General features: G+C 34.2%; 1 protein-coding gene across 4 annotated transcripts in view; it reads left to right on the forward strand.

Moving 5' to 3' along the window:
• PREX2 (phosphatidylinositol-3,4,5-trisphosphate dependent Rac exchange factor 2) overlaps nt 1–15682 on the forward strand; it is a 283235-nt gene that overhangs the window by 103896 nt on the left and 163657 nt on the right. For all 4 annotated transcript variants that reach the window (XM_005563489.5, XM_045398356.3, XM_065519321.2 and 1 more), the window contains exons 12-14: nt 7265–7368; nt 8064–8113; nt 10743–10818. In XM_005563489.5, coding sequence (XP_005563546.1) covers nt 7265–7368; nt 8064–8113; nt 10743–10818 — 230 coding nt within the window. The remainder of the gene's footprint in view (nt 1–7264; nt 7369–8063; nt 8114–10742; nt 10819–15682) is intronic.

Genomic DNA, 15682 nt, shown 5'->3' on the forward strand with positions numbered 1-15682 from the left:
TAAGGTAAATTGTGGGGGAGGAGAAAAAGGGAATTATTAATAAATATGGATGTTTGGCTATGGTATTTTGATGTTCATTTCCTTTCTTAGATGCTGTGCAAACAAACCAGATCTTTCCCATCTTTCCTTATGACACTGGGTGTTGCCTACATGATGGTACCACCATCCACCCAGCCAGGAATCATCTTTAATTCCTTTCTCTCCCTCATACCGTCAAGCCCTGTGAACTCTACCACCAAAATAAGTCCCTAAACAATGAATTCTCTCCCTTTCAGCATCCCTACCTTCTTTCTAGTCACTGTCATCTCCTCCTTTGCTTCCACTTTTGTTCTCCACTCCCGTAGTACACTCTCCAGGTCACAGCTAAAGAGACCTTTTAAAATGGGGATATGATCAAAGCATTCCTCTGTTTATAACCATCTAATTGCTTACGATCAAACTTAAAGAAAAGTTCAGACCTATTACATGCCCTAAACTTCTTACCATGACCTACAAGATCCGATGTGATAGGGCCCCTGACTTCCTCTCAGAGCTTGACACCTCGCATTGTACCTAACTTGTTGCACGGTGGCCACCCTGACCTTCTGTCTCTTTCTTCAACACTCCAAGATGACTTCCTATTTAGGACCTTAGCTTTTGCTCTTCTCATTCAACAGTTACTTATTAATCCCTAATATATGCCAGGAGCCTTTCTAAGTGATAGAGACAGAGCTGTGAACGAAAAGACAAAAATCCTTTTATTCACGACTCATGTCTTCCATGGCCCTTTGACTTTTAGACCATCCTGTCCTGTGATTCCAATGTCCTATTTTTTTTTTTTTTACTTTGAAATCTTTCTTTATGTACTTATCACTCTGAAATTATTATGTTGTTTTACTTGTGTCTTTGTTTATTACCTCTTTATCTCCCTATCCCTTCCCTGGCCTCCAATAAAAATATAAACACCATCTGAACAAGAGCCTCATTTGTTATTATATAGCAAATGCCTGGCATTCCCATCCCGTACAGGTGCTCAATAAATATTTGCTGAATGAATGATTATATTTTGAGTGAACAGATGATACTTATAAATTGTATATGATTTTGTGCTTGTTTCATTAGCATCATTAAAACATCTAAAAGCATTATATGGCTGCTTTTAGCATCTGGTAGGCTAAAAGCATCATTTAAAAATTTAAAAGTAAAAATAACATTATGACTATTATATACTAACATGGTAAAATGCTAACTAGCATATATAATAATTACCCTGTCTTTAATAGGATTGAATAGATCTTATATTGTCCTGGGAACTGTGCCTCAGTTGCAGAAATTGAGTAGTTGTCTACCAAATTGGTTTAGCTTTTGTTTTTTGTGGGTGTGCATACATTGCATTTCTTAGTTTTCTTTGCAGTCAAGGGGAGGCCGTGAAATTGAGTTGCAGCCAAGGACATGTACACAAAAGTGATGCACAAGGGAAGTGTACAGGCTATTAAAAAAACACAAAATACAAGGTGACCCTGGGAGCCATGCATTAAGGATGACTGAGCCTCTGTCAGACCCCAGACCCTGCATGAGAAGAGCACCATCCCTCATCCTCTACCACTGATTGGATTTTACCTCAATGAAAAATTAGCTTCTACAACTTAAGTCACTATATTAGGGAGGTTTGTTTGTTACGGTAGCTAGTGTTAACCAGTAGAAAACCAGCTAGTTTTTCTTCCCAACATTTCCTGCAAAAATGACTTCTCCCATCGTATCCTAGCATATTTCTGCCTTTCTAGAAGGAAGTATGAGAGCAGCTGGGTTTCTTGATGGACAGAGTGAAATGACAGACTTAAACTACTAAGAAGTAAAGGTTGCTGGTTCATGTTGACATGCAAACTAGGGGTGAGAGAACATATTATGCAATTTCACATTAGTAGAATAATTCTATTAGAATAAAGAGATATGAGCCAAATGTACTAGTATCATTAGTATGTGGTTCCAGCTGCATTTTGGTGAAAATAGAATTCCTAAAATAAAGTTGAATGAACCATCTGTTTTAAAGAGAGCAAGCAAAAAAGAAGTTGACTATTACTGCTATTATTCACATTGCAAATATGATTGAGAACTTCGCCATCAGCAAAGCCTTGCTATAGCAGGAACTCTAGGGTTGAGGCCGCGTATGCTTTCTTTGTGGTATGCTGACAATATGTATCTTGTCTGGTGCTACTCTTTGCAGTAGGAATGCTTATGTGAGAACAGAGACCTCATATCTTATTAATATTTGTTATATCCCATGGTGTGCTGAAGTTGGCTCATACAATCTCCTGAGAGCTGATAATTAAATACTTTTGTAGGCTGGTTAGTTTTTTAACACAATTATTATTAATTCAATTATATAAACATGTAAGTGCATAAATTATGTTGCAAAAAGGGTAAAACACTCTTTTGGGGGGTTGGGGGAAGGGTCTTGCTCTGTTGCGCAGGCTAGAGTATATTGGAGGCCAGGGAAGGGATAGGGAGATAAAGAGGTAATAAACAAAGACACAAGTAAAACAACATAATAATTTCAGAGTGATAAGTACAGTGATCATGGCTCACTGTAGCCTCAACCTCCTGGGCTCAAGCGATCCTCCTGCCTTAGCTTTGTGAGTAGCTGGGACCACAGGTGCATGCCACCATGCCCGGATAATTTGTTTTTTTTTTTTTTTTTTTTTAATTTGTAAAGATGAGGTCTTGCCATATTGACCAGGTTGGTCTTGAACTCCTGGGCTCAAGCAATCCTTTCACCTCAGCCTCCCAAAGTGCTGGGATTACAGGCATGAGCCACCATGCTGGACTTGTAAAACAATCTTTAAATGTATCACTTTCTCATTACTTTACAATGTTTTACTATTATCTATGCTGTTGAGGTTATTTATATCTATTGCTTGTGTATAGTGAAAATACTGTGTAATGAGTGCCACCGCACCTTTAACTCCATGGTCAGTGACTTTAGGTTGGAAGCTTGATATTGGTTAGAGTGGGAGTATTTATACAACAGAAATGGGCAAATGCCGCAAATCAGAACTTCTCCTCTACTCCCCCCACCTTCACCACCTAGAGAGCCAATTGTTAAACATTTGCACTACACCCCTGGCTCTCTCACACAAGTATTTAAAAGATTGCGTTAAGCAACTTTCTTCACTAGAGGACCTGAACTGTAGTTTATACACCCATTTTCCATGCTAGATAAATTGGGAGAGTAAATTCGAATGCAGAACAGTTCAGGGTTTTTCTAAGGCAACAGCTAAGAGTTGAGATTAACCCAAGGTTCATTATTCACAAGCATTTGCCTTACAGCTAAGCTCTCCCTGTCAAATAGGTTAGACTACCACTTGTTTCATTGTGGCAAAAACATTTGGGCTCAACTTCTTGAATTCTGGAATATCAAGACAATCTATTTCAATGATTATTAAGGGATAAAAATGGAAATAGGTAGATTGCATAGTAGAAAAAAATTCTGATCTTAAAACACGTAGAGTTTCACAGTATTTCTCTTGATTTTATATTTCTTTCATACAGTCTGTTTTATGTATGACTTGGCTTGGGGAAAAGATACCAAAAAGCTGTATTGTATTTTTTTTTTTTTTTAAAACAATTTATGGTCATAAGCCATGTAGAACGTTTGGATAGGCTGGGGTAAAAGAGCTGAAACTTCACATGTGTATGTGTGTGTTTATGTGTGTTAACAAGTCTTTTGACTTTCTTCTGGATGCATCAAATGTAGTTAATGAGAATTCTGACAACTTTCTTTCCTCTTTCAACATTTCTAGCAAAAAATAAAGGTCAAAGTCTTTCATCTAATCATAAAAATATAGCTCTTTGCAGCAAATTATCTCTTCTGCAAATGTTGCATTCCTTGTAAAGAAAATATTTAAATATAAACTCTTTGACTTTTACTTTGAGGTTTTTACTTTCTAAAACAGACATTTTTTATTAGACAGTATATAAAACAACTTAGCCTGAAAAAGAGAAAACGTAGAGATTTAGTAGGAGATTCCCTCCCCTTCCTCCCAGCTTTATGGAGGTATAATTGACAAATATTTATGGTATATAAAATGTTTTGAAATATGTGTAAATAGTGAAATGATCACCACAATCAAGCTAATTAGTGTATTAATCACCTCACATAGTTATCGCTTTTTTTGTGGTGAGAACATTTAAGATCTACTCTCTTATCAATTTTCAAGTTTGCAATACAGTATATCGTATTTTCTCTATCTATCCATTCATCCATCCATGGAAACTTAGGCTGATTTCTTATCATGATATTGTGAGTAATGCTGCAGTGAACATGGGGATGCAGATATCTCTTTGACACATTGATTTTATTTCCTTTGAATTACAAACCCAAAAGTAAAATTGCTGGATCATATGGTAGTTCCATTGTTAGCTTTTTGAGGAACTTTCATACTGTTTTCCAAAATGGCTGTATGAATTTACATCTCTACCAACAGTGTACAAGGGTTTCCTTTTCTCCACATCCTCACCAACACTTCTGTCTTTTGGTAATAGCCATCCTAAGAGGTGTGAGGTTATATCTTATTATAGTTTTGATTTGCATTTCCCTGGATGATTAGAGATGTTGAGCAACTTTTCATATGCCTGTTGGGCATCTTTATTTCTTTTTTGAGAAGTATTTATTTAGGTTCTTCACTCATTTTTAATTGGGTTATTTGTAATTTTGGTATTGAATTGAATTAATTTCTTTTATGTTTTGAATATTTGCCTCCTATTGAATATATGGTTTGCAAATATTTTTCCTATTCCATAGATTGTCTTTTAATTTTATTGATTCTTTCAATTGCTGTGCATACACTTTTTAGTTTGATGCACGTGTATTTGTCTATTTTTATTTGTCTGTTTTTGCTTTTGTTGCCTATACTTTTGGGGTCCTCTCCAAAAAATTATTGCCAAGACAAATGTCAAGAAGCTGTTCCCTAATCTTTTCTTCTAGTAGTTTTATAGTGTTACATCATATGTTTAAGTCTTTAGTCCATTTTGAATTTATTTTTATATATGGTGTGAGATAAAGGGTCCCATTTATAATAATTAAATAATATAATTAAATTATATTAATTATATTATTATATTTATTATATCATTAATATAACATGTAATATATTAATATTAATTATATTATTAATAATTAATAAATAATAATTTATTTATTTTGCATGTAGATATCTAGTTTTCCCAACATCATTTATCGAAGAGATTGTCTTCCTCCATTGTGTATTCTTGGCACCTTTGTGGAAGATCAATTGACCATAAAGCTGGAATTATTTCTGGGATCTGATCTCTATTCTGTTCCATTGGTTTACATGTCTGCTTTTATCCAGTACCATGCTGTTTTTATCACTATGGCTTTGTAGCAGAGTCTGAAGTCAGTAATGTCATGCCTTTAGCTTTGTTCCTTTTATTCAAAGTTGCTTTGGCTATTGTGGGTCTTTTGTGCTTCCACACAGATTTTAGGATTGTTTTTTCTATTTCTGTGAAAAATACCTTTGGAATCTTGATAGAAATCACATTGAATCTGTAGATGGCTTTGAGTAGCAGGGACATTTTAACAAAATTAATTCTTCACTTCCATGAACGTGGGATTTCTTACCATTTATTTGTGTTTTCTTTAATTTCTTTCATCAGTGGTTTATAGTTTTCAGTGTACAGATCTTTCACCTTCTTGTGTTATTCCTAAGTGTTATATCTTATTTTTTGATTCTATTTTAAATGAGATCATTTTTAAAATTTCTTTTCTCCATAGTGCATTGTTAGTATATGGAGACACTACTGATTTTTTAAATGTTGACTTTGTATCCTGCAAGTTTACTGAATTAGTTTTTGGTGGAATTTATATGGTTTTCTATATATAAGATCATGCCACCTACAAATAGAGACAATTTTGCTTCTTTCCAATTGAATGTCTTTTATTTCTTTTTCTCCCCTAATTGCTCTGGCTAGGACTTCTAGTACCATGTTGAACAGAAGTAGAGAAAGTAGGTATCTTTGTCTTATTCTAGAGAAAAAGCTTTCAGCTTTTGACCATTGAGTATTATGTTAGCTGTGGGCTTGTCATATATGATCTCTGTTATGTTGAAGTGCATTTCGTCTATGCCAAATTTGTTGAGACCTTTCATTATGAAAGGACGTTGAATTTTGACTAATGCTTTTTCTGCTTCTATTGAGATCATCATATAATTTTTATCTTTTATTCTGTTAATGTGATGCATCATAATTATTCATTTGCATATGTTGAACCACCCTTAGTTCTCAGGGAAAATCCCACTTGATCATGGTATATGATCATTTTATAGTGCTATTGAACTTGATTGGATAGTATTTTGTTTAGGATTTTGGCATCCATGTTCATCAGTGATGTTGGTCTATAATTTTCTTTTCTTGTAGTATTCATATCTGGTCTTGTAATATAAGTTTTGGAAGTGTTCCTTTATCTTTTATTTTTGGAAGAGTCTGAGAAGGATTGGAATTAATTGTTCTTTAAATATTTGGTAGAATTCATCAGTGAAAGCATCAGGTCCTGGGAATAGGAGTCTTTATGAATACAAAAGTCTTATCTTGAGGATGGTAATAAAGAATGAACACTCTCGTTTTCCAATAAGAAAAAACATTGACATTTTAAAGCAATTCTTAATGTAAGAACAGTTACAATTTTGGCATCGGTTAGATACTAAATTGATTTAAGCTACTCTGGAGGTCCAAACACAGGATAAATGGTCAAGATTGGTGTATGTGTGGTCTTGGCCTGATCACAGTGTGATAAAACAGATACATGGTAAAATTCATTTGTAGGACTGAGAATCAAATCACAATGCACTAGTTTGAGTATCTGCTCTTTGAAGAGCACTTTTTGCTCAACTTTGTAGCATTGTGAAGTAACAGAAAACACAAAATCATATCTTTATATAAATGTACACACTGTGTATACCTTTATACATACTATATACTCATGTACATATATAAATACATATATTTGAATATGTATTTAGTTGTAATATAGTTGAATGTGGCAAACGTCAATTTATTTCTCAAATCATTGTATGGAAATTGTAATATTTTAAAGAAAATATTGTTATGAATCTTGCTGTTAAAATACTGGATTGGTATTGCTGTGTTAGAAAAGCTTTTTGTAAAACTAGAAGTTTTAGTATTTGGGAATATGTATTCAATAAATTTATTTGCTGTTTATCTGCCCCTTTTAGAGTATCGTTATTTTAATATAGTGTTTCTATATTCTTAGTTACCGATAAACATCAGTTCAAACCAGAACAGATGTTATATAGATTTCGCTATGATGATGGAACATTTTATCCAAGAAATGAGATGCAGGATGTGATTTCAAAGGTAACGACCTCTCCCTCAACCTCTCCAATATTAGAATGCATGTTGCCATTCTTCACAAAGATAAAAGGTAGTTGAGAAACATACAAAATTTTTCTAATTTAGAAAATTTGACTATATTACAGGCAAGTCTCTTTATTTATTTTTGGTATTTCAAGAATTCTAATGTTCAATTGTTTTTTCATTCTCTTACCTAATTCTAAATGATAGTAGTACTGCTGCATCACTCACAAGGTTATATCCATTGAACATTCTTTCACATGTAGCAGCATGTTGTCAAACTACTTGAATTAAAAAAAAATACAAATGTGTAAAATAAATGTAATGCCAGTTTTTTGTACAGTTGACAATACTTTATTGATATATGATGAACAAGTATTATAGATGTATTACTGTATTGGTATATTTTGTTTATGTTAGAAATTTTATATTTTATGAAAAATAATTTAGAAAAACCTTTGTATATGTGTATGTCATATATGAGGAATTTATAGCACAATTTTAATCCTATTTTTAATGATTTAAACAATATTATTTTATGATATATCATGACATTGGAATAATTTTTAAATTGGTTTAGATTTTGTGATGATTCTCAAATATTGACAGTGAATTAATTTGTTACTTCAAAATTTCATTGATGTGTGTGTCCCTGGGGGTGATCTCACTTGTTATTGATATATCTTTATTTTACATAGGGTGTAAGATTATATTGTCGTCTTCACAGCCTTTTTACTCCAGTGATAAGGTGAGTCTGGTTTTTAAGTTCTGGGAAACTTAAATGGAAATATTTGTACTGCGTTTTAGGTAAATATTACTCAGCTAGAACTTGTTGCCTTGTTTTTTTTTTTCCAAAAGTGAAAATTTTACTTTAAAATATTATTTTAAGGAATAATTTATTGTAAAATATACCTACATTTTCTTGAGATTCTAATTATACAGTGTTTTCCACTCTTTATTATGATTTCTAAAATTATTTTGCCATTAGTTCATAGTAAATTATACACTTGAAATAATCCACTTTCAGTTAATAGTTAATAAATAAAAGTTGATTGGTTGGGAGAGGATTTGGAAATACTGTTTACATATTTGTCATTATTATTACTTGTATATTAACTTTTTAAATTAAATTGTATAATCAAATATTGAATATGTATTTTATTTTATAATATTTCCTCCTCATAATCTTTTTTTTTCCCAAGAAAAGATCTTGTACTTGGAAATTAAGAATTATTTTGAAGTTAATAAGTGTAATTTTATAGTTTTATTCTTTATCATGTTTTTCCTTCTGAAGAGACACACTTGTTTTAAAAGAGGAATCAGGATTAAGTTTTAGTTTATCTCTTTAGAAAGACAGTAGAAAACTTTGAGGTTTGTATTATGATGACTAACAGAGGAGATCTTCAGGAAATTGTACTTTTGCAATGTACACTGATATACCTTAACTGATAGAATGAAATGGTCAAATATTATTTGGAATTTGCTGACTAAATCATAGTCCACAACAAAATATGCGTGTACCATTTTCAGAATAGATAAAAATGCTTTTCAATCTTGGCTATAAAATCCAAATGTTTAGTGTTCCTATTTTTCACTTTGGTTTGTAATTCCGAGAAAATGCAGAGTTTAAAAAAATAAAGCTTCCAGATGTTGCTAAGTGTATTGGAATGCCCACTTCTACTGCATAGAGAACACACTGGTTGCAGGTCCTGGAGGAGAAAACAGGATCTTACCCACAAGTCCTGAAAGTGTCCTATCTACTTTCACAACTAGGCTTCACAAACTGGAAAAAAGGTGAAAAAGAATAAAGATTTATCGACTCTGCCATAATTTTGTCATAGATACCCATAAATATTTTGGATAACTTAATATTAAGTACTTAACTCAATAGCAATTGGGTGCTTAAAAATTCTTTTCTGCTAACCTAAGAGAAAACAAGAATGTTTAATGCACCATGTAACCTGTGTATATGTAGGTTTTATATGGGCAAAAATGTGTTCTGAAAATATGTTTTAGCCATATGAGATTTCTTATCAAGAAAGCTGCATCTGTAAGAGCTGATAAGGAATTTTTCTTTGGCTAAAAATGACAATTGTTTTTGAGTTGCCAAGAGAAAATTTATGGGAAAAACCCATAAAACAGAAGGAATGTATGATAGTCATGCTTTTAATATGCGTGAATTCAGCTTGTAAAAAGAAAAGTTACTTAGCATGAAGAGCTGCAGACTCGCATGTGGTCTGTAATAGACTACACTTTTTCTTCTTACGATACTTACGGAAACCGCGATGAAATGGGTGATGAGGTGTGAGAAACATGGAGACAGATTTAAAGAACAATGAATATAACTAGTAATTATTAGTCACTTCAAGTCTTTCGCAGTTTGGAATTTTTAACATTTTATAAAGACTGTCATTTTTTCATTCTTTTATGATCCAGGTCTGGAAAATAAATGAATTATAAATTTTTGCCCTTGGGCATTCAGTTCTGATCATGAAATTTGGTTGGTATCTGATGGAACTTTGAATGGTTTCTCAGTTCTGGGAAATCTACTGAACGGAGAGTCTGAGGTGGAGAGCCAGTGATCCTCTTGGTTCTCCGGGGATGTGGTATCACTATGTCCGTGAACTCATCAGGCAAAAAGAATAACAAATTCTCAGTGTGTCTACTTCAGGACAGAACTGCCTGTTTTCCACTACAGCAGAGCTGTGTGAATAATACTGTAGTGCAAATCCAGCCTTCCTGGAGCTTTCAGGAGCAGGAATAAAAGGCATTTCTTTACAGATTTTGAGATTTTTAGTATAATCTACTGTGATTTAAGGAGAAGAAATTCTGTTTTATTATTACTTTATTAATACGATTTTGTAGAGTAAGTTCTCACTTAATGTCATCAATAGGTTCCTGGAACCTGCAACTTTAAGTGAAATGATGTATAATGAAACCAGTTTTGCCACAGGCTAATTGATGTAAATAAGAGTTAGGTTTCTGCAGCATCCAGTATTTCATTTCACTTAAAGGCGCAGTTTCCAAGAACCTCTCCACAGTGTTAAGTGTGGACTTACTATATTTCCAACTCAATTATTTCCAGCTAATATAGCAGTAATAATCTATTTGGATATAAGAAAGTGTGAAAGAAGAGATGTCCTGTTTTGGTAACATTGTGGGTATCTTCTCTTAGTATAAGCTGGTGGAGGATTTTTCAGGTGTTCTACATGCCTAATAAACTTCTCGTATTTGCATGTAATTTGGGCAATTAACTCAGGTTACAATGGTAAACTTTTCTGTTGCATACTGATACTAAATGAAAATATTTTCTTCTGCTCACGTATCCCCTTGCCTAATTTTTGTTTTTTGGTTTGTTTTTATTTTTTCCTTTGTAGAGATAAAGATTACCATTTAAGGACCTACAAATCTGTGGTCATGGCCAACAAACTGATAGACTGGTTAATTGCACAGGTAAATAGACAAATAGAAGTTGCTGAGTTTCACTTGTTGCTGCTTTAAACTTTGAGTATGGGAATTAGTACTTTTACTCTTTTTCATCTGTAGCAGGTATTTAAAAAAATAAGTACATACAGCTAATAGTAAGCAGAGTTAGGATTTGAACCTAGATAATCTGATTTTAGAGTCCTCAACCTTCACTTTTATGTTATCCTGTTTCTCAAAAGGAAGATGTTCTTATTTTTAAAATATCAGATGAGATCCATCAAAAAACACTAATTTGAGAATCTGAAGAATAGCTATGCTCATTTACTACAATTTTTTTATGTTTTTACACTTTGTTTTAAAGTATCTGTTTATTAATGCTAGCAAGTTATTCTAATCTCCCTGTGCCTTTTTCCCTTTTAGAAAATAATTGTGTTTTGATAATGAGCTTTTAATATCTGCCTGTGTCCATTTTAAAAAAGAAAGGAATTTATTGTTGTTATTGTTGGCCTGCATCTCAGGATTTAGATGCTGACTGCTAGAATTGAGAAAATGTCATTTGCTTTTAAGTAAAACAAATTAGGGCATCCAGTCCATCATAACAGACATTCAACTATAAATTATTCAAATATTCAAAAGTTTAAATATTGGCAATTACCTTTAGATAAAACATCAATTTATATTTTCAGTGGCTTTTCTAGCATCAGAGCCTTTCATAACGCTGTGGTCAACGTGTGTCATTCGAATTGGTTTCTATATTCATTATTGGAGTTGGACTTTCACATAGAAATTATACAGTTCTAGAATTCATGTGAACTTGTATGATGTGTTGATTATGTGAGAAACTTAAAGAAAATGTATTTGAAGCAAAAACTGATGCTGAGTAAACCTGTAAAGTTCTAACTCAAGAAATCAGGTATCAACTTTTTTTGGTCACTTTTTATTTCCAAGGGTTAACATTAGAAGAATATACTAATTTTTCTAATTAATATAAATATTGTGCCCGACCTTTTTTTTTGTTTGTTTTTTGTTTTTTCCAGACGAGTCTCACTTTGTTGCCTGGGCTGGAGTGCAGTGGCGCAATCTCAGCTCACTGCAACTTTTGCCTCTGGGGTTCAAGCAATTCTCCTACCACAGCTTCTCGAGTAGCTGGGATTACAGGTGCGCACCCCTACACCTGGCTAATTTTTGTATTTTCAGTAGAGACAGGGTTTCGCTGTGTTGGCCAGGCGGCTAGAACTCCTGACCTCAAGTGATCCACCTGCCTCAGCCTCCCAGAGGGCTCGGATTACAGGTGTGAGCTACCACGCCCGGCCGCAATTTTTTTTTCATCAGTTTTTCTTCGTGGTTTATTATGATAATGTCTGCAGAGATTGTACATAATAGAAATTGCATTGGTTGGGACTCACATAACCTAGTGTCTGATGCCAACTCTGCTAGTAACTAGTTATAAAAACTTAGACAAGTCACTCAATCTCTATGGATTTTAGTTTTTACAACTGTTTACTGCTTACTGCAATAGCAGTACATGCCGTCTCTTTTCTATCACTGAAACTTTATGATTCTGACATTGTAAAACATCCTAATGTAAGTATCAACATAATCAACTCTGATTGCTTAACTTCAGATTAGGACCACATAGGTTGCCTTGGAAAAGGCAGAAATAGTAATGGAAGGTTAAGAGAACAACAAGTTAAAGTTCCTAATCTAACACGAAGAAGAGGGGTTTTTTTGTTTGTTTTTTACTTTTTTGTTTTCAAAGTAAGGGTCTCTTTCTACCAAGACTCTGAAATGATAATACTGAATTTCCAGTATGGACCAAGACACTGAATTGATTTGGATGGTTTTAGAACACAGAGTGAAAAAACTGGCTCTACTGTGATTGGAGTATATTCTAGATCCTATAGTTTTTCTCTTATTCTGCAATATGTTGTGCGATGTCATCTTGGAAAACAAAATGAGTGTTGTATTCTTCTGAATACATTTTTCATTCACTGTTGCGCTGCTTTTATTATAGTATAATGGTTTATAATAAAATACCCTATTTCACAAAGTTAAATTCTTACTTGGCATGTACAGTGATGTACCTTTAAAGCATCATTCAATTCCTGAACATTGTGATTTGGGTTTGGGTCACTCATAGTTCATAATTAAATAATGCCTTGCTTCTTCACATCCATGCCGTCTTACTGTGCTTTTCTTTTTTTCTTTTTTTTTTTTTTAGAAAAGTCATGATATTTATTTTATCCTACAATCATTACATTTGTTTGTTTGCAGCACCTTTGTCACCTCCACCCCTAGAGCCCATTGTTCACAATCCATACTCTGCCAATCACATATAAATCGATACACAAATAATGTATTTTTGTGATAGGTCATTCAGAAACATACTTCACTTAATTCTTACCACAACCGTAGGTGACTTACATATGTTTTTTTGTTTGTTTGTTTGTTTTTTTAATTATTTTTTATTATTATACTTTAAGTTCTAGGGTATATGTGCATAACATATACACCATGGAATACTATGCAGCCATAAAAAAGGATGAGTTTGTGTCCTTTGTAGGGACATGGATGCAGCTGGAAACCATCATTCTTAGCAAACTATCACAAGAACAGAAAACCAAACACCGCATATTCTCACTCATAGGTGGGAACTGAACAATGAGATCACTTGGACTTGGGAAGGGGAACGTCACACACCGGGGCCTATCATGGGGAGGGGGAGGGGAGAGGGATTGCACTGGGAGTTATACCTGATGTAAATGATGAGTTGATGGGTGCTGACGAGTTGATGGGTGCAGCACAGCAACATGGCACAAGTATACATATATTACTGTGCTTTTTCTAAACGCTCACCAGGTCCATATGGTATGGCACAAGTAGGATTTTTAAAAAGCATAGGAAATCCAGAACATGTTAGGTTATGTTTTTTACACCATTATGTTGAATAATATTAGTCTGGTCAGTGTTTCATTTGAATACTTAATCAAATAAAGCAATCAAATGTCAGTGATTATTAAACAAGCTTTTCTTGTAAGTTTAATGTTCAAGCAACTGCTTTGATGATGGAATACACAAACAAAGCAGGAAGCAGTCATGATTTCTGCCTTCAAGTGATGTTGGTCAGTTGGGCTAAATTTCACGTACCCTCTAAGGCTCTGCTGCAGCGTCATCTCCCCCACGAAGCCTTGCCAGATCGTCTATCTAGCCTAGGCTCAGGGTCACCTTCTGTGTCCCAGATCCCCAGGTATATCAGCCTCATTGGGAATATGGATTAAATTGGTTATTAGTAAGTTACTTACCTTTTAATGACCAAATCCTACCCTAGATTTGAATTACTTCAGAGCAGGGAATTATTTTGTGCTTGAGTGGTTTAATATTTTTTTTCTATCACTTGGCACATTATGTAGAAAAAATAAGTGTCTTTCGAATGAATGCATAAAAATTACAAAACAGCTCGATTTTTGAAGAAGGCCAGATGCAGAGTCTGAAGTTACAGATTATAAGTGTTTTGGTAGTTCTTAGGAGGATTAGTGAGGGTTGGATTTGTCACAACATGAGGTAGGACCCTTATTTTGCTCCTTGATAGACAGGTAGAATGTGAGTGAGTGGAGGGTAAAGAGAAGGGCATCGCAGCTATGAACAATTACATGAGTGAAAGCAGGGGAAGAATGAGCACAGACTTCACGCAACAGCAGGGAGGCCAAGTTGCCTACAGCATGAGGTATGGAATTGAGCTTTGGAGAGTGAAGCTGGAGAAGAAGCATAAAACCAAGATATGGAAAGTTTTAAAAGCCCAACAGAGAATTTTTGTACATTATTATTCCAAAAGAACAGTCTGTTTGAAGTTTTGGAACCGAGTTTTCTGTGCAAGAAAGTTTAATTCTGGCCAGGTGCAGTGGCTCACGCCTGTAATCCCAGCACTTTGGGAGGCTGAGGCGGTTGGATCACCTGAGGTTAGGAGTTTGAGACCAGCCTGGCCAACATGATGAAAGCCCATCTCTACTAAAAATACAAAACTTAGCCGGGTGTGGTGGTGTGCACCTGTAATCTCAGCTACTCAGGAGGCTGAGGTGGGAGAATCGCTTGAACCAGGGAGGTGGAGGTTGCAGTGAGCCAAAATGAAGCCACTGCATTCCAGCCTGAGCGACAAAGTGAGACTCCGTCTTAAAAAAAAAAAAAAAAAAAGTTTAATTGTTTAACAGCATATGTTAGAAAGAGTCCAGAAAAAATTATGGTAATTTTGAAGAGAGAGGAAGAAACACCATATGAGGGTATTGACAGTAGAAATGGAATAGAAGGCAGAGAGGAGAGAATAGATTTGGTAATATACCTAAGTGCTAAAAGATAGGACTGGGGAAAAATGAGATAATATGTGAGGAAAAAGCTTCTTAAACTGTGACAATACAACTCTAAGGTCACACACACACACACGCATGTTCATATACACGGATCCTACTTAAAGAAATAAAATAGATGTTTTCTAAATAAAAACCAAAAGAAAAAGATTGCTTTGGGCTATTATGTTGGATTCAGTTAAATGATCTGATTTTTTTTTGGCAAAATAATGAAAGAGAAGCTTGTATTTGCTAGCTCAGCCACACGATTTACTTGTGAGGTCTTACAGGTCATCGTATTAATATAGGTTTCTTCAGGGGTCCTCAGAGGGCAAGGCCATTTGGTGGAAGGGAATAGTTAGTGACTGAGATCATACATAATGATTGTTTAATTAGTGTGTTGTCAATTTACAGGATATTTCCCTGTTGCATAATTGGAATACAAAATCTAAGAAATCTAATCTAAGAAATAACAGCCATCATTTATAGTAGCAGTAAATTTTTGTTACTTATGTAGTTTTGTGTATAATAAAGTATATTTGTTTCTCAAGAAA

The sequence above is a fragment of the Macaca fascicularis genome, chromosome 8 (assembly GCF_037993035.2).
Source record: "Macaca fascicularis isolate 582-1 chromosome 8, T2T-MFA8v1.1".
NCBI classification, from domain to species: domain Eukaryota; kingdom Metazoa; phylum Chordata; class Mammalia; order Primates; family Cercopithecidae; genus Macaca; species Macaca fascicularis.